General features: G+C 40.9%; 1 protein-coding gene across 1 annotated transcript; it reads left to right on the plus strand.

Annotated features, from left to right (window-relative positions):
- Positions 1-8,797: 8,797 nt before the first annotated feature.
- Positions 8,798-23,256, plus strand: LOC139908333 (protein NLRC3). Its single transcript, XM_078281878.1, is given in 11 exon segments — positions 8,798-8,913; positions 9,022-9,138; positions 11,238-11,316; positions 11,497-11,725; positions 12,074-13,759; positions 13,762-13,852; positions 13,974-14,147; positions 19,670-19,843; positions 20,019-20,192; positions 20,417-20,463; positions 20,707-23,256. Coding segments are annotated over 11 exon segments (3,420 nt in total). The 5' UTR covers positions 8,798-8,830; the 3' UTR covers positions 21,273-23,256.
- Positions 23,257-24,370: the final 1,114 nt, after the last annotated feature.

A 24,370-nucleotide genomic window follows, 5' to 3' on the forward strand; every position in this document is an offset into this window, starting at 1 on the left:
GGCTTTCAGAGGGTGAAGATATTGAGGTCACTGTGTGAAGATCTCAATATGGACGTCTGTGAGAGAGAGAGAGAGGGGGGAGAGAAAGAGAGTCAGATGTATACGAACTCATTATTTGATGGTAATCACATTTTACTAAACAGCTGATGATATTCATGTCAAAATGAGAGCATTTTGACAACAGTTTTTTTTGTAGGACACAGTATTACTGACGCAGTATTCAATTTCAAAAGTAGCATAAAAAGGTATGAATTGGGTGGAGTAAGGACTCTAGTCTCTAGTAGCTTCTGCATCAATATGAACCCAAAAAAGTTTGCAATCAGTTTTAGTAAATTTGTGTGCATGATTTTTTTTGGGCCAAAAATCCAGCTTACTGATAGATACTGCACATACTGATCTTCTGCACAGACATTTATGGTCCTGGTCCAGATTCAAACCCAGAACATCGCAATTACATGGTATGTGCCTTAGACCACTGAGCCACCAGGACACCCCAACCATGTTGGGGTGCTATATAGGCTGTACGCAAAGCCATCGCGTTGAAATATACTGGCATTAACGTTTGGCTTAGATTAAGATTTACATTGCTACATTAAAGCAACTTGTTTTGGGGAGCAGATGTATCTGCCAGTGCTTATTTAAAGAGCATGTATTCCTATGCTTTGCAATCACATGTGACAAATTAAAGTTGGGTTAAACCATCCATTCAAAAACATGTAAATACAAACCAACATTTTTTTAGTCAGAGGACCTCACGAAGATCAATTTAAACCCCACAACCCCCTCCTCTGTGCGCACACGACATGCCCTGTGAGCACGCAAGCTCACCTCCCTCACCAAAAAATCATTACGCAAATCATTGCCCTAAGCCATGAAGGTAGGTAAGGCACTTCAAACCTCTGTGTCTCAGTAATCTGCATTTCAAAAGCCGACAGTGCACAGATTCCAGCGTTGGTCCACCAACTCAGGACGGTAGGCTAAGTCAAAACCTGTTTTACTGGATAATGATGCATGAGGGGCATGCCAAAGGCGCTTAACTTAGCCTGTGCTCCTCTTTGTCTCCATTTCACCTCACCTGGTAAGTCATTATTTTTTTTTTTTTTTTTTTTCAATGATTCATCGGGACTGTGCTGTTGCAAGTCATACTCAGATTTCCATGCTGCAAACCCGGGCCCATAAAGCTAGAATTAAGCTTTGGCCACTCAGTTTGGAAAAGCAGAGGTGATGTTTGTGTGTTGTGGGCTTTTGGGGAGTTCAATGAAATGAGACGTGATGTTGAAACAAGTGAAGTAATCACTCCCCCTTGCGGACGTATTAGTGAATCGCACCCTCACTTCTAGCCTGGTTAGTGAAGTTGTATTGTACTGCATTACGTTGCATTGCATTGTATTGTAGGTCTACAGGACCCAGCCCACAGGTCGATTTCTCCCTCTCACCACATCTCTCCTCTGGGAACAAGGAGGAAAAACAATCATATGTTACTCATATTTGAACTTCAAGACATGAGTAGCTTTATATATAATAAGTATAATCTAGACCAGTCTGACAATCCTGAAAAACTTGCTACAATACATTAGCGGAGTTGTGAATAAATTCTGCTTAGTTTCAGTGCAATTAGGCTTAAAATATTTTGCAAAGGTAAAACCTACCTTCTCTGATAATGCCCGAATCCCCATACATCATACTCTGATCACCTGTAACTGAAAAGGCATTTAGATACTTTAAACTAGAATACATTTCAATACATGTAAACACTGTTGTTTTTTTGTTGTTTTTTTTTAAAGGAGAATACCACTGTCATTTCCAGTTGTAGCCCATTTAATACAGTCTACATCTAGTTTGTATTTCCCCTAATTATTTGCAATGCATGCTGTATGCAGTTAAATTTTTTCAACATTTATTGACAGGAAGCAGAGTGTAACGTACTGCAGCACTGACAGGAAACCACTCAACTTGGCACAATGAAATAATAATGATGGATTATCTCGCTATGTGGAAGTTGTTTTTCCATACTGTACAAGAATGAATGGCAGGAAATGGCTTCTTCTGAAGGAAGCCCTGGAGGAGCCCTGATATCTCCAACTATGCTTTCTGGGTGCAGGCACCAACAGAAGAATGGAAAGAAACACTAGTATTATCCTTTAAGCCCCAAAAACAATTACTAGTTCAGCAACCAAATTCCTGTGAGCACTCAGAGAGCCACATAGTGTGGTGCTTAGTGTAGACTCCAGGTCTCCTGGATCTACCACAACCAATTCCCCAGCCCTGCCAGCTCATACCTGATCCCAGTGAAGCAGGACAGAGGACCCCCAGAGTCACCCTGGACAGCCAGGACAATAAAGCACAAAGACAAGAACATGACTGATAAAACATTAAAAAAGCAAAACAACACAAAAAAAACACAAAAAAACACGGAAGAAGAAGAGGAGGGCATACGTGCGAATCGGCATCAAACTGGAACTCCAGCAAAGGCTAATGTTGCATTACCATTAGTACAAACAAATGATTGCTTTCACTTTCAACATATTCTTTACTTTCTCTGGTGGAACCCCAGCCAGTGATGGTGCATTTCTTGAAGTTCATCAGTGGCATCATCCATATGTCTATGGGCCTGACATACTGGTTGAATATGAGCGGTGCATGAAGCTTCAACAGGGCTTGAGACTCCCACCAACTTGTTGTGAAGTTAACAGAGTGTAAGTGGGGTTCAGTCCTAAAATGTCATTGAAATATGTTCTTAAATACCGTATGTGTGTGTGCTCGTGTTGCCAACCTGTTGACCCAGTTCATGAGGATTATCCAGGTCATGTTTTCCAGCTAGAACAGTCCAGAAAGAGGCTTTGTTATACCTGGAAAACATAATTTATTATTGGGTGTAAGGGCAGATATTTGGATTAGTCCTGAGTCTATATGGTAGCAGCATGGTCTCCCACCGTCTGAAACAGTGTGCGGCAGTGACAACCCACAGAGGGGCGATGATGGCTCCTCCACAGGCTGGCATGGTAGCAAAGCGAAGGGACACCTGCCAAGGCCAGGAGTGGGCCCAGGCCTCCTGACCGCCGATGATCCTGGTCTCCATTTCCAGCTCTGGATTGAAGGCACGGATCCTGGCCAAATCTACAATCAAAAAACAATGACTTGGACGGAGTGATAACGGAGTGACTGAAATGATCTGGGTTGGGATGCAGCATGTAATCGCAACTAGATGCCGTGCTGCCTAGTTAATAATCCGTGAGAAATAGGTCTTGCGTACCATAAAATCCAAAGCGACCTGAGAAGGTTGCATTTTCCTCTTCTGTTTGATTTAAAGTAGCGTTCTGTAGGTTATGTAAAGTTTGCGTCTGGTCGACTCCATCTAAAGAAAGATGGAGGGAAAAACACTGAAGTCTCCAACTTCATAGCCACAAGAAGGCATCGCTAAAATAACCAGAAGTCTAAAGTTTGAGATATTCCTACCACTAGCAGAAATACTTGATGTAGTTCTCTGAACAGTTGTATTTGCAGATGGTCCACTGGTAGGTTGCTCACTACACTCAACTGCAACAGAATCACATTATCAGTTACGTTGTTAGCATTAGCTAACTCTACAAGAGCAAATTTGGAATATATTGAGTGCCACAAGCACAAGATTTCTTACCATGCCACATTCCATGCCACAACACTGAGGTAAGAATGAAAAGTAAAACAAGCATTTGGCTGTCTCTTACAACTGGAGCACTGTTGGGATGCAAAAAGGCCACAAACTGGCTTATTGTGGGTCAATTAATTTTTCTCTTGCATGACACCTGTCTAACCCTCCATCTGATTAGGTTCCAGGGGTATCCACAAACATTCTAAGAATCCTTTCAGAGAGCTCTTATCTTAGCCTAAAACTTCCTAGCAAGGAGTGCTAGCTTAGGAGTGATTTAGGAAAGTTCTCAGAGCAACTCTGAGCAAGGAATGGACAAGAAATGTTATCTTAGTGAGTAGGTGTGGTTGACCCTGTTGCTAGGTATGACTTTTTGGACGCTTTCATTGGTTGATCAAGAACCAAACAACCAAACAACAACCAAACAACAATCAACACACCTCTTTTTGTCATCCAGAATGCACACAAGCAATCACATAAGATAAAACACAATTTACTTGATATTAAAGCGTTTTGCTTATACTATCAAAAATTAAAATCCCTGTTTAATCAATCAATAGAGCTGATTGGACAAAATCTTTGAAAAGCGTACAAACTGTACTTTTTAATACTTGTACGGTCCTCACAGGTTGATGCATTATGCCTTTATTTGGGTGAATGCAGTAATTTTATTATACTTTACTAATTTGATGTTAAGATTTGGTGAAAATGGCTCATGGCTTAGTAGTATTAGTATAATTTATAGACTATATTGGCAAGCCTATATGAATAGGATTTTTGAACAAGAGTATATTGTCGATGATGCGGACATGTGTCCCCATCAGTGACCAGACAATACAGAGAAAACTTGCTATATCCATAGCTGCCGTTTTGCGCACGTCCAGTGGGAATTAAATAGGTTGCGTCACAATATGAGGTTGTGAAGGAGCTGTGATTGTTTGTGTGATTATTCTACTATGTGGTTGCATAGACATAAATTATCACTGTTTGCCTGTTGCTAAATATCTTAACATCGTGATAACTTTCATAATAAAAATAGCATTAATGCATCTTTTCTGCGTCTTTCAGCCATTTTCTCCTCTCCTTAAGAAACTCCTAAGCTTCCTAAAAGTCCTCCTCTCAACTCTTAACAGTTTTCCACCTTAGGAACTCTCTTAAGGGCTAAGATGCTTTGTGAATAGCTTTTATCTTTACTAGGATTTAATCTTACTTTTAAGGGGAAATCCTTAGAAATCACTTAGAAATTCATCACTCTCAGAATTTTCTTAGAATTTCACCACCAGGACCAACTCTTAGTATTAGGAAGCTTTGTGGATACGGCGTCAGTAGCTCTGGCCAACCTACGCTGGAGGCGGGCCAGATAGGCAGTGTCTACATTTGTGGGGGGCTATTTGTGGGAGCATGTGGGAGTGGCACTGAGGCAACAGAACATCCTTTCACTTTTACTGTAAAAGGCTACACTAAATGCAGGTTTTTATCATAGTAACTTTAATTGTAAAGTGAAATAAATGTACAGAAAATAGTGATATTGGTACAGAGGCATACTGAAAACAAACGGTGGAAGTAACTAATTACATTTCCTCACGTTACTGTAATTGAGTACTTGTACTTTTTTGAGTATTTTTTAAAGTCTGTAATTTTATTTTTACTTAAGTACATTTTTACTGAAGTATTGTACTTCACTACATTTTAAATCACATTCATTACAGAGTATAGCCTACATTTTGTGGCTCTCCATAGGCATCAGAAATTGAACAATTGTAAATTAACAAATTGTGGAGCCACTCACAGTGAACGGGCAGTCAGCAAAGAGAAGAGTAATTTCAATTTATTTTGTGCGCTTTATTGTGTAATTTCCATATTTTCCAATTTATAGAATCAAGCTTGAATTCTGTCCTCTCTGCATGAAAGATCAGTAAGTTCAAGTTCAAGTTTGTTTATTTATATAGCCCTGTATCACAAGCATGTCTCAGAGGACTTTACAGAGAATGAGCCTAGCTAGATCTAACTAAACAAAATCAGTGGTGAACAAAAAGATATAGGACAAGCATAGCGAAAAACACAAGGTAGACAAGAGCAGATTTTAGCAACACAAACAATCTACCTATTCTACATAGCCTAACCTACCCGGCACCCCAGCCTTAGACCCTAATGCACACAAGGAAAAACTCCCAAGAAAAGCCTTAGTAGGAAAAACTTGGAAGAAACCTTGGGCGGGCAAATAGGGATCCCCCCCGGGACGGCTTAGCGTGCAATAGGTCTATCTATGGATTATTATAGTAACACACACGCACAACACGCACATCCACACTCCCTACTATCTGTTTCGGTTTCACTTGCTTAAATCGACGTGGTGCAAAGACAAGGAAGGTAGGTTTACTATGTTTTTACGGTGTATTATAGCCTATTTAATGACTATCCCAAAATATCTTTTACCATACTAGTTGCCTACAACAGCTAATAGTAACAGCTGTTCCTGCCTAGTTTATTTAGCCCATAGGCATAATAAGCGGAAATGTCCAACTCAGCCGTCTAAACCCGCTCTTTGTGTTCAAAACATAAATCAACACTCTTCTAACAGTTTCCAACATATTAGTGTTTGGGTGTGTAATAGCTTAAAATTAGTAACCTTCTAGTAGGCTAACATGTTGTATCGCCCTCTCAACATGCTTAATCATTGCATGGGTCCAGACCTTTGAATCCGCCCACTCCACCGAGTGGACTGATTCTGAAATGGAGTGTAACGAGTTGATAATTCTGACTGATATCAGGCAAGCTTAATCAAGGAAACGGTGCCTGCATATGAAGTAACAAAAGCAAGAACGTTACAAAAATGTAATTAAAAAAGTAGATGTAATTAAAATGTTTCACTTTCACTGTCAACGATACTAGCACGAATTAATTGTTGTTGACGCCATATTTAAAATTGTTTCAAGGTACCAAAAGTTTAGTCTTCTTTTAGTCTTCATTTCTCCACCTCCATCCAGAGTGCTGGGTCTACTCTTCAGTTCACTGACACTATAGATGATGTGGGTTATGTGCACCATCTATTGGACACATGTAGAACTGCGTCACTTCTGCCACAAGTGGTGAGTCATTTGGATTCTAGACAGTGGTGAGACCATGCGTGTTTCTAGACTGATACTGAAGTCATGAGAATGAGACAGCAGATGTAGGCTACAGACACCCACGACTGACCAAGGAGAAGCAGTGTCTTCGCTCTCATTGTTTCCTCTACAGATGAAGAATGTTATAGTTTTTCATTTTTCATTAGTTTGTGGCGTCCCGGAGTGCTACGTCTTCCCATGTTTCCCAGAATGCCGCGCGGCATTCATTGCTGAGCATTAATAAGTTATGTTAATTAACTTATGGGAATACCGTGAGTGTGAAAGGTAGGTTGTGAGTATGAGACAGCGAGATGTGGTTTATGTTCGTAACTTGTTGGAGTTTGGAATAGCCTTGTAAATGATGAGTGTCTATGACTAGCACAGGTTTAGTTCTCGACACGTTGGTATTGAAACGCAATCTGGTTTTGGTTGTAGTTCAACTGTTAGTTTCGCGTACTGATGGGAATTCCAGCTCTTTTTAGTGAGCCAGATCATTTGGCTCAGCTCAGCAATAAGAGCCGGCTCTTTCGGCTCCCAACTGGCTTTTCATTTAGTACCACTTCTGGCTTTTATAATTCAGCCAAATTTAGCAATGTTTTGACCTATGATTGGTATGCGTGTCACATATATCACTTAAATTATTCAATGTAATTATACTAAACCTTATAATTTCCAGAATACCATAATTTTACATTATGTTTGGTATAAAAACCTTAAATAATGTAAAAACATCAAACACTATTACACATGTGTATTGAACGTTTTATTTATATTGAACTATCCAAAACACAAACCATTCCAAACAAATGACACTCAAAACGGAACACGGTGTGTGTGATATTTTTACCTTACAAATTCTAGGGTTAGGGTCTGCCTTTAGGTTGTCTATGTTATGGGTTAGGGTTAGAAAAATGCATCCAAATGCTACTTCATTTGCGACTGTCACTCATCTTGTTTTCTGTCTGTCATCACACGTGATTGGTCGCACGCACATACACATCAACACAACATTTAGTCAGTACATGGATTGCGCATGGCCGAGCAGTGTGGCGAAAAGATCATACTATTATTCTGTCTTGTATTCATTTACAGAAAAAAAAAAGAAATCGGCTCTCAGACAGGAGCCGGCTCCCATCGTTCACTTAAAGGAGCCGGCTCATAGAGCCAACCCGTTCGCGACCGACACATCACTAGTTTCGCGTGCTTACGGTCTATTAAAGTCTTAGATTTACTTTTAGTGTGCCTGGGCAGAGATGGTTGTTTTGTTAATAGAAGTTCGGAACCAGATCTTTGGTGTAGCAGGTATTGTGTAATACAAGTAAGTCATGATTTCTTATGAAATTTTATTTACATGAGTGTTTCAGTTAGTGTTCAGTAAAAGTAGCCAAAAATTCTCAGCCCAAAGTTCATTCTCTTTTTTAGCCCACACATAAACAAAAAGACAAAACCTAAAAAAAGTTGAAATATATTTCCATTTTATGTAGTGGTTTTTACAAGATAGCCTAGTTTCAATCACAATGTCACATTCTTATTTCAGCCTAATTTTCATCTTTGTTTTAGTTTTAGTTTAATAACCATGCTACAGATGAAGATAGAATGTCTTTGAATTGTTGTGGATATGAGTTCACCAGGTCAGGATCCTACAAGGGGAAACATTATCAATGTTTGACAAAGACGTTATGGCATAACGCTGTATTGTATAACTGTATGACTGTATAATATGCTTGTGATGGTGATAGTGTTTTTAAAATGTATAATGTTTGTAGGTCTGAATAGTCATTAGAGTTAACTGTAATTTCCAACAAAGCCAAACTGAAGGTTGTATGAGAATGTTTTACATATCTTCCTCTTAGTCAACAAGGTCACAAGTTAGATTGCTCATTCCTCATTTCAAAGCAGAAGTGGTGAGTTTAATCATTGTTCAAACACCAAGTATGCCTCTACAACCTTGCCAGTACTGAGATATACTTCCTTTCATACAATCCCCTTTTGCACAGTCCCAGGGCTGAAGGTAAAATAACATATCCTCTAATAGGAGCCTTGTTGTAATGATTCAGCATGTTGGGTGTGTGTCATTAAAGGTCTGCGCTCTACTATGAATATGTCAGAGGACGAAGAGGAGGAGGTCCCTCCCTCTAAAACCACTGGGGAACATGACAGCCAGAGCGAAGCTAAGAGGTAAGATGAGGATATCTAACTGTCTGTGACTTCTCCATTTTAGAGCTCAGCAGAAATCATTGCACCATCATTATTCACATTAAAAGGTCTGTCTCTGTTGTGTTGAAGCCTGGTCCAGCAGGAGAGACCGGACTCCCCTGTGCCCAGCTGTGTGTCCATGAAGAGCGACCGGTCAATGGATTTCCCACTTTACTTTAAAGCAGAACAAAACTTATCTAACAAGAAGTAAGCTGGTATTAGCATTAAAACATATAACATAACAAGTTGTTATTACCATTTTTTCATATATATATATATATATATAGTGTAGAAGTGGCAGAAATGTGGAGACGGACAACTTCTCTCGTTGACTACACCAACTCGTGTGTCATTTATTTGAAACCCACAGAGCCAGACAAATTTACATTGCGCTGCCCAAAAACACAACAACACTACGTAGAGCTGACGTCACTCCGAAAACACAGACTTTCTTAAAGGGACCGTGTCTCCTTAACCCTGAGAAGCACACAATATAACTGCATGTGTTAAATATACCCAAACTACAGATTATGGTGAATAATGTCCATAGAGTCTGCCACAATAGTATATATTTATTTTTTTTTTTACAATTATTTATCCAAGAAGGATTTTCCTTAGCATACAGGCTCTTTTGCACCATTGCCCTGCTTCACATTCATGCAGTTATGCATATCCACACTACCCAACCACAATCTTCTACTGTTGGCCACTGAGCAGCTCTACCAGAACAGTTTGGGATTAACACCCTTGCAAAAGGACACATTGATAGGTGTTGCACAGAGTGGGGAAAGCATTACATATTCACTCTGCCTCTACATATTCACACACCTGCTTCTCTAACCTTTTTTTTGTGACCATCAACCCTGTTTTGTCAATCCTTTGTTGATAGCAGGATCCAGCAGGAGAGACCAGTCTCCTCTGTACCAAGCTGTGTGTCAATGAAGAGTGACTGCTCTAGAGAGGAACCTATTGAGTTCAAAAATGGACACCACTCTACTGTGCAAAGGCAAGAATTTAAATTAGATGATAAAAATAGATGATTTGATTTTTATCAGACTCTACCAAGCAGAAAACAAGTCATGAGATATAGATTTGGTCTGGCTCTTCATACTCTTTGTTTAGTAAAGTTTGTTGACAATTAACGTAAGCCTGGGATTTTCTGTTCCTTGAAGCAACCTTAAAATTTTACTTGTTACTTGTTAGAGTTTGAAGTGTCTGACTGTTATTGGATGGAACCAGATGATGTAGAGTTTGATCATTTGATACATTTGAAATATATTGGCATCATAAGAACAATTTGTATACATTTGAATGTATTCAATCAATTTATTTTAGTTCTATTTGAGTGAATTTCATAAAAGATAATTAACTTAGGTTAGAATTACTTAATCCAATTTAGTGGAAATTTATCATACTATTTAAATACATAAACCTTGCAAACAGACGAACACATTTATCTGCAATTTTCTGCCACAATTCCTCTGTGATTTTAGAGGCTTTGGCACTGTTAACATATAAACATAGGCTACGTTTTCACTCCTACTGTCTATGAAACGGTATAGAAGCATTAAAGCACACACCTCCTGTCTCAGTAACAGCTTCTACCCCCGGGCTGTCAGGTTGCTGAACGGTTGAGTTGCAAGGTTAACTCGCACTTTATCCTGTATAACCTGAGTGCACAGGATGCCCGATTGCATTTTTTTTTCTGCACATACTTGCACTCCTGAACTAATTTGTATTGTGTATATTGTCATATTTATTGTGCCACTGTTATGTCTATATAGTACATGTACTGTGTGGATGGTATCTGTGGGGTAGCTGTTAGATAGTCACGTCTACTGCCTAATGTCTACTGTGCCATTGTTATGTCTGTTTGTTGTATTGTGAGGATGGTATCTGCTGGATAACTGAGTGCGCCGTAGCACAAGCATTTCATTGTATTTATTTACATATGACAATAAACTAAACTGAACTGATATGTTTATAGATAACATATGTTCCTCATAGCCTTCAGTTATTAACTCTTGCTCAGCTGCAGTAAAAAGTTGCTGTCTCCTTAAGGCATTGAGCCATGCAGCCAATCATATGATTTTTGACCCCTTTACTTCAAAACAGGAGTGCGCAGTAAACCAAGATAACTACATCAAGTTTGACAAATCAGTCCGCCACCAGCGTTTAGAACTGAGAAAGCCAGATGAGGATTAGCGAGATAGTTTGAACTGGCTATCATCATATTAGCCTGAATTAATTATGCAACATACAGGGAATGTGCCCTGGAGACCTAAAGCTTTGTGTTTTCTCCACAGAGTCTACCAGGAGAGGTCAGAGGTTCCCAGTGGTCATTCTGCTCAGGAGCATCAAACAGTCCTGGCCTCCATTTTTATGGTGTGTAAATGTACAACACCTTTCACTTCAGCTACAAATGAAATGTAAAACAACTTTTCTAGTCATAATATTCACTCTAACATAACACTCTTCAGAACAGTGGGCTTTCAATGTGACAAATTTTTTGACATTACGTTCCATAAAATTAGTGTGTGTAATTTATATAGTATTGTGTTCCAGCTTCTTAAGCAGAACATCGTCACTTTCGTGAAGAACGAGCTGAAGAGGTTCCAGAGGGTTCTGAGTCCAGATTACCCAGAATTCTTAGAGAGGCAGAGGGAGGATGAGGAGCTGGTGGACAGTGAGGAGGAAGAGGAGAGGAGGAGCAGCAGAGAGGCATTTCTGAAGATCACACTGAACTTCCTGAGGAGAATGAAGCAGGAGGAGGTGGCAGACTCTCTGCAGAGCAGTAAGAGGCTATTAACAGGTTTAACATGCTGTAAAGGGTAAATTGTAGGAACATTTTTAATTTTGGCTGCCATTTCGGAGTTTTTGAAAAATCTTCTCATGAACCACAGGTCAGAATGACACAAAATTTGATCTCTATTTGATCTCTACAAAATTTGAGCTCTCTTCAATTGGAAGGTGAATGAGCACAATCCCCATGGACTTGTTAATGTGGGTTGTAAAATGCTGAACACAGTGGTGCATACTAATAAAAAGTGGGGATATGTATACATTTGCCAGAAATTGTTTACATTTATCATATTTACTGTTACATCCACTCATTGATGTTATTTTTTAATTTCTCATTCAGAAACTCTTGCTGCAGTGTGCCAGCGTGAACTCAAATGTAATCTGATGGAGAAGTTTCAGTGTTTATTTGAAGGGATTGCTAAAACAGGAAACCCGACACTTCTGAATCAGATCTACACAGAGCTCTACATCACAGAGGGAGGGAGTGGAGAGGTCAATAATGAACATGAGGTCAGACAGATTGAAGCAGCATCCAGGAAACCAGTGAGACCTGAAACACCAACCATATGTGAAGACATCTTTAAACCCTTACCTGGAAGAGATAAACCAGTCAGAACATTGATGACAACAGGAGTGGCTGGAATTGGGAAAACAGTCTTAACACAGAAGTTCACTCTGGACTGGGCTGAAGACAGAACCAACCACAATATACAGTTCACTTTTCCGTTTACTTTCCGAGAGCTGAATTTGCTGAAAGGGAAAAAGTACAGTTTAGTGGAACTTCTTCATCACTTCTTTATTGAGACCAAAGAAGCAGGAATGTACAGGTTTGACAAGTTCCAGGTTGTGTTCATCTTTGACGGTCTGGATGAGTGCCGACTTCCTCTAGACTTCCAGAAAAACGAGATCCTGACTGATGTGACAGAGTCAACCTCAGTGGACGTGCTGCTGACAAACCTCATCAAGGGGAAACTGCTTCCCTCTGCTCGCCTCTGGATAACCACACGACCTGCAACAGCCAGTCAGATCCCTCCTGAGTGCGTTGACATGGTGACAGAGGTGAGAGGCTTCACTGACCCACAGAAGGTGGAGTACTTCAGGAAGAGATTCAGAGATGAGGAGCAGGCCAGCAGAATCATCTCCCACGTCAAGACGTCACAAAGCCTCCATATCATGTGCCACATCCCAGTCTTCTGTTGGATCACTGCTACAGTTCTGGACCATGTGTTGAGAACAGATGAGAGAGGAAAGATGCCCAAGACCCTGACTGAGATGTACATCCACTTCCTGGTGATTCAGTCCAAACAGGGGAATGTCAAGTATCATGGGAGAGCTGAGACAGATCCACTCTGGAATACAGAGGCCAGGAAGATGATTCTATCTCTGGGAAAGCTGGCTTTTGAGCAGCTGGAGAAAGGCAACCTGATCTTCTATGAAGCCGACCTGACAGAGTGTGGCATTGATATCAGAGCAGCCTCAGTGTACTCAGGAGTGTTCACACAGATCTTTAAAGAGGAGCGTGGGCTGAACCAGGACAAGGTCTTCTGCTTTGTCCATCTGAGCATTCAGGAGTTTCTGGCTGCTGTTTATGTCTTTCTGTCATTCATCAACACTGGTGTCAATCTACTGTCAGAACCACAGTCAATACCCTGGTGGTCTACACTATTAAGAAACACATATAATGTAAAACACCTCTACCAGAGTGCAGTGGACAAGGCCTTACAGAGTCCAAATGGACACCTGGACTTGTTCCTCCGCTTCCTACTGGGTCTTTCACTGGAGACCAATCAGACTGCCCTACGAGGTCTAGTGGAACAGACAGGAAGTGGCTCACAGACCAATGAGGAAACAGTCCAGTACATCAAGAGGAAGATCAAGGAGAATCCCTCTCCAGAAAGAGGCATCAATCTGTTCCACTGTCTGAATGAGCTGAATGATCATTCTCTAGTGGAGGAGATCCAACAGTACCTGGGATCAAGAAGTCTCTCCACAGATGAACTCTCCCCTGCTCAGTGGTCGGCTCTGGTCTTGTGGACATGTTCGACCTGAAGAAATACTCTGCTTCAGAGGAGGGTCTTCTGAGGCTGCTGCCAGTGGTCAAAGCCTCCAATAAATCTCTGTAGGTACATAGATAACTGGATAGATATAAGAACATTAAATATATTTTTTACAGGATATAAAATAGAAACATTTTCGCATTTTACAGTTATTGTTTGTCTTTATCACTTATACTTTTTCAGGTTGAGTGGCTGTAAGCTGTCAGAGAGAAGCTGTGAAGCTCTGGCCTCAGTTCTCAGCTCCAGGTCCTCTAGTCTGAGAGAGCTGGACCTGAGTAACAACGACCTGCAGGATTCAGGAGTGAAGATGCTCTCTGCTGGTCTATGGAGTCCACACTGTAGACTGGAGACTCTCAGGTAAGGTTAGATTATCATGCTTTTGAGTAACAATATGTTGTAATTATAACATTGCATGCTGTTTTTCTGTTCTGTTTCTGTTTGTGGGCGTTTTTCTGCTTTGATCAAACAAAATCATTTTGTAAGGTATAAACCCTGTATAATAAAAATGTATTGTGTCGTGTTCCTCTTCTTTTCTGCTGTGTTCCTTTAATTCTCATAAAAAGTGGGCAGGGTTAAATCGCCACATTTAATCACTAAACACTGAACACTAAATGTGCCCTGTCCAATTGTACTTGAGTAACACACTGAACCCCTTCCTGCTCAGTGACAGTCACTCACTATCTCACTATCCATTTTCTCAGGTTGAATCAAAATAAGCTCACAGAGAAATTCTGTAAGGAGTTTTCGTCAGTTCTCAGCTCCAGGTCCTCTAGTCTGAGAGAGCTGGACCTGAGTAACAATGGCATGCAGGATTCAGGAGTGCAGCTGCTCTCTGCTGGACTGGAAAGTCAACATTGTAGACTGAACAATCTCAGGTAAGATCAATACACAGATTTCTCAAATGATTTGACACATTCCTCCTAAGTAAAGCCCATGCGCTCAAACCAGTCTCACTCAGGTCAGTATTCCTAAATGTGCAAATGGTAACCATGCAATTTTAATTGATTTAAGAGCCATTTTACATTGGCATTTTCAATTTCACTGGAAAGAAAATCGTGGAATTTTCCGTCACCTTTTTTATTCTGATCCAGCTTCATATACACTATGAAGAGACAAGGTCATCCATGATTATTGCACCTACTGAAAGTTTGGTTTACACTGTAATTCGCACTGATTAGAAAGCTGACTGCCTAAGGCTCCCAATAATGAAGGTCTGAGATGCAGGAGTACAAGTCCATTTATTAATACTTTCTATGATTATAATGAATGCAGAGAATGTCTAGTACATCAGCTTTAATTTCTCCAGTTTCATAGGCAAAGCAACCACTCTCAATCCAGTTTCCAACAGTGTAGGTATGGGTAGGTGTGTGTATGTGATTCTATACAGAGGAAGATATTAAGACAAACACACAAACCGCTTGAATAAATATAAACTTTGAAACATTCAGCACTTACACTTTGTATGCATGCATACAGAACACTGGAACCTTACAAACACTGGAAGGAAGGAAAACATTGAAGGATAAACATTAAATTACTGGTCAGACACCAATGTTAAACTGCCTCTACAACTACCTCTACACTAAATGCAAGAATTCAGTCTGAGAAGAGACCAAAGTCAATGACATTTTAGTTTTCTAATAGGCTGAAATGAGTCAGGTCATATATGATTATAGTCCCCCAGCAGGGGGTGCTATGTTCACAGCAGCTGGTCTTTTTAACAGCCGCCCCACATATGCTTTGCAGATTTGTAGTTCCTTTAAGGTCATCTACAGTTCAAAGGTGTCCACAAGAAGTTGAGCAATGGGTGTCTGGTTGGTACAGTCTTTGACTTTGACCTCAGCAGTCCTGACTTTCCCATCTGCTCCAGTAAAGACTTTGTTGACTGTCCCCACTGGCCAAAGGGCCCATGGAGACTGCTGGTCCATGATCATCATGACCATGCCTATGGTAAGATGTGTCAGCTGTGTCTTTGTGCCACTTCTACCGCTTGGAGTGCAGGGAGGTAAAGGCGGATGTAGCGGCGCCAGAACTGGTCAGCTAGGACCTGGCTATGTCTCCACCATCTACAAGTGAGCAACTCTGACTCTGGGTAGACCACTTGTGGGTGTGAAGAATCTGGCCACCCCATAAGGATATAATAAGGAGTAATAGGATCTGGGCCGGCAATGTTAAGACACGTGTCGTAGTGGCTTTGCATTAAGGATGTACCAACCTGGACATTCCTCTACTTCTACAGGGAGTATCTTCTGGACATACCCTGCCTCGAGCAACTTGTTGACCTTTGCATTTTTGGTAGCTGCTTTCTCTGAGTCCTTCAACAGATGCTTCTTGGTCCCTCTCAGGTGGGCCAGCACAGCTTCTTTCAGTGCTAGCAGCGGTGCGACTTACGTTTTACTCCAGCAATTTTGCACAGTTGCCTGCACAGTTTTATCTTCCAAGATCTGGACTGCTTCAGCATCCCGTTTGACCTGGTAACAAGCTTCTCACTTCTGTATGGCAGTGTATCTAACTGCCAAAGTTTCTTCACATTATGGAAAGCTCAAGCTCATGAAATGCCTGTCAAGAGACACTGTTGAGGAGAAAGACACTTTGATGAACCTGGAGGGCCCTTGCAAGGTTCAGCCCAACTGGGTTTTGCTATATGACTGCCAGGAGGGCAGAGACGTACTGGCTCACTGGGAGTAATAAGATGGGGATAATCTGAGCCAATGGCATTGGCAATGGCATAGAGTCCTTGATTGTTTCTTTACCCTGCTCTGCTCCATGAAGGACAGTGCTTGGCCTGGAAGACTTGGCATCCTTTCCCTTGTCCCACCGGGAGGAGACACACTCTTTACCTTGCTCATCGCCTGCACACTGTGGGCTATCCAACTCTGGCTTCATATTCCAGCCAGTCTGCAAGATGAAGGAGGGTTGGAATGGGCGTCATGATAGGGTTGATATGCCTCAGGAAGCTGGCTCGCAGATCATGAGGTAACTTAAACAAGAGACGGGAGATGTGTGATCCACAGCTTAGCTCCGCTTGCCCTTTGTGCCCAAGCTGCTCCAGCATCCCAACGAGTGATCAGACCCTTATTGGGAGTGGTGGCAATCTGGTGTGTAAAGGTCATATACCCCATAATGTCTTTGGCGCTCAGGTGAATATTGAGAGCATTGGGTATGTGGCAGAACTCTCAATTTCAACATTTCAGTTTTCTAATTAGCTGAAATGAGTCAGGTGGTATGCTATTATAGTTTCAAAGCTTGTTCACAGTTGTCCTTTTTAACAATAATGCTTTTGCAGTTGGTTAAACCAGCACATTTAAAGCATGGCTAGGTTTGGTCCCCGGTTACATTGCAGTTAGTTGCCTGTGAGTTGGAGTGCAAGGTGAGACCTTCGGGTCCTTGAGCTTAGACTGTCACTCAGTCTAAGCTCAAGACTAAAGGTGATTACACTTTTGCCATCAGGGCCCCTATACTGTTGAGTGCCTTCCTTGAAGGACTTGCAAATTCACTATCATCTTTTAAAACACTTGTGAGCGCCCTCTAGTGGGCCGCGAAATGTTTTCAAGTTGAAGCTCACTTTTGCGTATGTTTCAGCGGATGGACTGACTGTCACCAGGCTGCGAACTGGACTCATCCCTGACCACGTAGATACGCTCTTATTCTTAAATAAACCAGTAGATTGTCGTGCCATTGTTTCCAATACATAAACTGTGGCAGCGCCACAATTTCGGCACGTCCGGCACAACATAAACAGTTAATCAATGTATAGAAATTGATCTAAATCGCTCTGTAATGTGTCTAATGTGCGCATCACGTCATGTCTGTCATTTGGCGATGCAGTAGCTCTGTACTCAACCTGACAGTCTGTCTCCCGTTCTGAAAACGTTCGTAAAAAAATATAAAATTCCACAATTTCTCCAAACTCGCATGTGTTGTAACGGTAAAGAGTAACTTGATACTTTTCAATCGGACAATTCTAACGCTGCTCAACACTCAGAAAGTTAACATAAGTGCAGTGCAGAGACTTCATTGCATATTCCGCCAGTTGGGTTCCATTGGACACAATGTAAAGACAATTTAAAGTAATGAACCCTAAAGAAAGTACATTTTCAGCCTGTGGGAAACACTGACGTCCGTTGTCGGGGGTCCCGACTCTTTTGAATTATGCTTGGTTGAGTAACTTGTTGAGTAGGCCTAAAGACAGGTTACTTCCTTGTTTGCTGTGGCAATTATTGAATCATGAGTTCTTGTTGTGTTAATAGGCCAGACTCCACTTTTGTATAATAAATCCCTTTTGACTGAGAATGCCCTGCTTTTATGGTTTTATGTTGGCTTCTGGCACACCCATACAATTTTAATGAACCTGTTTGTTTTTATTGTATTTATTTAATTCGAGGGCTCCCGCCTGTATAACAGGGAGTGGTGTTGTTGTAGTTCATTAATACACTTAGAATAGATTATTAGATTAGATTATTAGAATAGAATAGATTAGCCAAAATAAATAATTATAATAATTTAATAATTTGGGATCTTTTTTTTTAATGGGCCCTGGCCCGTTACAAGTATGAATAGGTGGGCCTTGAAGTAGAAAAGGTTGAGAACCCCTGTCCTATCTTGTATATCCTCTTTATATGCATTACTCTTCTTGTTTATGGCTTTTTGTAAAGCATAACATAGCATATGCTACTTGTGGATATATTTATCCAAATCAACTTACAGTACCATGTGTGAATACATTCTTTGAATGGTTGGCCCCAGTGGGAATCAAACCTACTGTCACAGACACTCAGACTGGAGTTTAGATTTCAAGCAGTATATTAATCAACAAGGTTCGGGGCGTATAGGAGCAGTGGCAGGCGTGGGCCGGGCAGAGTGGCAGCAGAGGCAGAGTGCGCAGTGGCGTTCCAGGTGAGGAAGCACAGGTGACGAGCAGTCTGGATGCAGTCTGTGACAAGGAGACGGAGATTAGAAACAGACGAGCAGGAAGCAACACAGACTAAACTAGGACTTGAACTAAACTTGAACTTGGATTAGACGTTTACAAATTTGGTCAACTAACCAACAGTCTAGTGGCTAGAGAACAGCACACTAGAATCTACGATCTGATGAAGACTGCAGGCACAGCAGGGAATAAGTAGGCTGCTTGATTGGAGAAATGGGAACAGCTGCCTCCCCACGTGCAGAATGCAGATCCGACCTGCACACCCATCACAGAGAGAGAGAGAGAGAGAGAGAGAGAGAGAGAGGCGCCCTGGGCAAAACTATAAATGCCGCCCATCCTCACATTTTGTCAACTATTTCACGTAGGGTGAAATAGTTGATAAAACGTGAGGATGGGCATGAAAGTCATGAAAATAAACTGCAAAGGCATCTTACCTTCACCCGACGCACAACGTAGGCCTACCCAACACACACACATCGCCCTTGATTGGTTAATACATTACGCTACATTCAAAACAATTTAGTAAATCCTCCCCAGTTGTGTCTCATGTCACTTAAATCAACTCACGTAGTGCAATATTTATTATTACTTTACTGAAAGAGACTTAAAGCTACTCAAAGCTACTCATCAGGAGCAGGTTGGGAGATAGACTGAGAGTAGAACTCAACCTGTTGCTGTAACTCAGTCTCAGTAAAACAAGGAGCACAATGTTCCTAAAGCATAGTAGGTTCATTTCTTTGTGTCTTTTCTTTCTTTGTAGATCGCAATAAATGTATTTATGCTGTGTCACCCAGTGTCACCCTAGTAACAATCAAATTAAGACAAGTGTGGACAAATTTGGCACCCCTAGTGGCGTGGCGCCCTGGGCAATTGCCCTGTCTGCCCCGAACACGCACAATGCCATTAAAATGTAAAGAATAACATTTAATATATTTACATCTCCATTTAGGCTGAGCAGCTGTAAGCTGTCAGAGAGAAGCTGTGAAGCTCTGGCCTCAGTTCTCAGCTCCCAGTCCTCTAGTCTGAGAGAGCTGGACCTGAGTAACAATGACCTGCAGGATTCAGGAGTGAAGCTGCTCTCTGCTGGACTGGGGAGTCCACACTGTAGACTGGAAACTCTCAGGTCAGTGTTCCTGAACCCATTCAACAGATGACATTCAACCATTTAAATCCTGGCTTAGATGGCTTTAGTCTTTGAAGTTGAGACTGTTTTGTTATCATTCGACTGCACTATCACAACTAATTGTAATATAGTAAGAAAATCTAACATGTAGCCTATTTTGTGTGTGTATTTGTAGGTTGTCAGGCTGTCTGGTCACAGAGGAAGGCTGTGCTTCTCTGGCCTTAGCTCTGAGCTCCAACCCCTCCCATCTGAGAGAGCTGGACCTGAGCTACAATCATCCAGAAGACTCAGGAGTGAAGCTGCTGTCTGCTGTACTGGAGGATCCACGCTGGAGACTGGACATTCTCAGGTATGAAGAGGCTTGCTGCCAGGCAGAGGCAATGTCTTTTAGAGGAGTTAGAGTCAGGAGGGAACCATATTCTGTTATATTGTGAAACTGTGTAATGTTGTTTAATTTTTAACAGTGGATATGACTGAGGTTTTATGGAACTAGTGGGAAGGTTATTAAATGCCCATCTTTCCATTATCAAAGAGAACATGCTGGACTGACATTGTTTATCCCCTCACCCCCAGTGTGGACCATGGTGGAGTGCGGAGGTTGAAATCTGGTCTGAGGAAGTGTAAGTGTGTGTTTAGTTTTATTCATGACAACAAAGCAGCATACATGCAGCTATTTAGATGGAAAGCCAGTCTACACAGCATTGTCATCAATCCATTCAAATCCTACTGTGAATGAAGACGATGGCTGACATAATGTGTCATCATGAAACTGTTCATAAATGAATAGTCAACAATAAACAAGCAGAACAGGTATTTTAGATAAAAAATGACTTCTGTATTGTGTATTGTGTTCTCTCCATTAGATGCCTGTGAACTCACACTGGACCCGAACACAGCAAACCGAAACCTCACTCTGTCTGAGGGCAACAGAAAGGTGACAATGGTGAGAGAGAAGGAGCCATATCCTGATCACCCAGAGAGATTTGACTACTGGAAACAGGTGCTGAGTGGAGATGGTCTGACTGAGCGATGTTACTGGGAGGTTGAGAGGAAAGGAGAGGTTCACATAGGAGTGACATACAGAGGATTCAAAAGGAGAGGAAAGGGTGACGACTGTCGACTTGGATGGAATGACACGTCCTGGGGTCTGTTATGCTCTGATAATAGTTACAGTGCCTGGAACAATGGGAGAAAAACAGATATACGTACCCCCCACTCTTCTGACTCTGACAGAGTAGGAGTGTATCTGGACTGGCCTGCTGGCACTCTGTCCTTCTACAGAGTTTCCTCTGGCACACTGATCCACATCCACACCTTCCACTCCACGTTCACCGAACCCCTCTACCCTGGGTTTGGGTTTGGGGTTTGGTCGTCTGGTTCCTCAGTGTCTCTGTGTCAGATAGTGGTAGAGTCGCAGCTTGTGTCCTGAAATAACACTCACACCGCTACCTAAACACAGATGCTGAAATTATATCTCACTCTGTCCAGGATCACATGCATACACGCCTTCTCAAGCATGCACACATTTACATGAATACACAGCTGCACTCACATCAGAGAAGTGAGAATATACATTTACATATTTCTATATTGTATTACATATTGCATTTTTATGCTATTCATGTTACTCTAAATAAAACATGCTTCAGGAATGAGGGTAGATTTTTTTTTTTTTTTTTTTTAATTAGTGCAGATGTAGATAGGTATAACAAAGTGTAGTAACAGACAATACTGAGTCAAGATGTAAGGACAACAACTAAGAAGAAACACGTGGAGAAAAAAAATGGATTTGTTTGTTGTGTAGTGTTGTGTGGTGTAGTGTAGTGCTGTGTTGTTTGCAGGGAGTGGTGTGCGGGGTGGAGTGTGGATGAAATGGAGGTAGTTAGGGAAGTGAGGCAGTGGTGATTGGCTCCCATGTTTCCTGGAAAAGTTGTGCTTCATGGTTAATGGAGGCGGTCATTTTTGTCCCCCACCAAAGTGGGTCTATGAATCGGTCTCCGTACGTTAGTTAGTTCGTTCGTTTGTTAGTTTGTTAGTCACACTGTAACGTTGACTTTGTGCCGCTAGGGGGTGGCATTGACAATGAATGGGGACTCGGTGGTAAAGCAGGTCATGCAGTTAAAGTTATCATAGTTATTTTCTAACTTCATCTAGGGAGTTTTTCCTTGCTACTGTGCTGATGCCTGTGCTAATGTGTGTTCTTTGGGGATCAAGACTGGGTCTGTATTTATTTTGTTGTTTATTATTCTGTTATTTCATTCCTATGTTTATGTTCAAGTACTTGGGCATCTTCAGGTATCTTGGGCTTTATAAAATACACTTGATTGATGTATGTGATACGCTGCTGTATTTGTGTTATTGTAGTTATTGTACAGTTGGACTGTTGGACTGTTATTGCACTCATCACTGCACTACCACTGTGCCGTCATTGTTGACTACTTATATCATGTTACCACTTACCTACTGTCCAATACCATATATCACTTATTATTTAGCATTTATATTATTCATAACACTCACGCTCCTGGTGTTGTGTTGTATGTTATATTGTATTATAAATTGTATTGTAGTGTACATTGTGTAATGTATGGATTGTATTTATTGCATATTGTAGTTCTTATATTTTGTACTGTATTGAGTAAAAACAGGACAATTACAGTTACTACATTTCAAGATATAACTTGTAAGCCTAATTCTGAGGAGAGTAGGCAACAGAAATATATGGCCAATCTGTCCTTTCATTGTCCCATACCAAAATGCTTATACAATTTCACTCATATTTCAAGTACACTCAGCAATCACTGACTGACCCAAGGGTGGAACTACATCACTGGTGGGGTACAACATGTTTACTATTTGCTTGTTTCAATTAAGATGTAATCAGTGAGTCAGTTTTATGTTATCACTTCACCAAAAAAAAAAAAAAAAAGGTAGATGGAATGTGTTCTGTGTGTCAGAGTAGAGAACAAAGGCTTACACTCAAACTTGCTGGAATCAGAGAGGAAGGCCTTAATGTACTTAATGAACAATGATGAGATTGTATGTAATATGACATGCTGACAAAAGCGCGGCTATAGCAGTTCAAGATAAGTCTGCTTATGTGAATGAGATAGAAACACAATTATCTGATGGACTAATATATACCCCCCTGGACACACATCCGACTTTCAGATTTGGACAAGAAATTAAAGACACGCTGAAGCGCTACTTACGTGATGGAGAGATTTCAGACAATGAATATAAATACATGATTAAAGAGAATCCCATAAGACCTGTGTTGTACACCTTGCCAAAGATTCACAAGAATTTGAGAAATCCACCTGGACGCCCAATAGACTCGGGCATTGGCTCGCTCCCCCAAACCCATTTCTCAATTCACTGACTCTCATATTAAAGATTTGATATAAACATTACCCTCTCATTTGAAAGACACCACTGATTTTCTGAAAAAACTTGAAAACTGCAACATTGCCTCCACTGATATACTTTGTACTATGGATGTATCAAGTCTATACCCCAGTAGCCTATATCACGAGGATGGTTTGAAAGCTTTGAGTTATTATTTAAACCAGAGATCTGAGTTACATCCTCCAACTGAGTTGTTGTTGTCCTTAACTGATATAGTTTTAACTAAAAATTATTTCAGATTTCAGGATCGTTATTATCTGCAGTGCAGGGGCACGGCTATGGGCTCCCCTGTAGCACCAAACTATGCAAATTTATTTATGGGCATTTGTTTTTTGTATGGAGTGGTAATGTGGAAGACCTGAAAAAGTTTAATGAGTATCTAAATGCTAAGAATCTATTAAATTCACACTTAACTACGATCTAAACAGTATTTCGTTTCTAGATGTTTTGGTGAAGAAAAATGGCAATGTAGTGCACACAGAGGTGTATAAAAAAAAAACAGATAGAAACACATTTCTTCACTAGTAGCTACCATCCACCCTCACTTAAGAGGAGCCTGCCATATAGTCATATTTTAAGATATAAACGTATATGTGATTCAGACGATGTCTTTGAAACACAAGCTAAGAATCTTTGTGAAAACTTTGTCACTAGAGGCTACAGCGGCACTCTGATTAAAAATACCGTGGACAGAGTGCGTCAGGTCCAGAGAAATGATTTACTTAATCATAAACAAGGAGATTCCTCCTGTAAGTCAGTCTCATTGGTTTCTACATATAGCCCAATATCTGGTGCAGTCAAAGAGGTTATAAACAAATATTGGCACATTCTAGAAACGGACCCTCAAATCGGCAGGGCATTTCAAGTGCCACCAAGATTTTTCTATAAAAGGCAGTCTAATCTGCGTAACTACTTGAGATCGGATTTACCAAAGAGGTCTTCTCACTTCTTATCAAATATCCCAAGTTGGAACTTTCCCTGTTTTAATTGTGTTCAATGTCATGGTCTGATTAGAGGTAATCACTTTCTCCATCCTAAGACTGGAACTGTTATAAACGTTAGAGGAAGAATAACATGCAACACTAAATTTGTTGTATACCTATTAAAATGCCCATGTAA

This window comes from Centroberyx gerrardi, chromosome 24 (genome assembly GCF_048128805.1).
Source record: "Centroberyx gerrardi isolate f3 chromosome 24, fCenGer3.hap1.cur.20231027, whole genome shotgun sequence".
NCBI classification, from domain to species: domain Eukaryota; kingdom Metazoa; phylum Chordata; class Actinopteri; order Beryciformes; family Berycidae; genus Centroberyx; species Centroberyx gerrardi.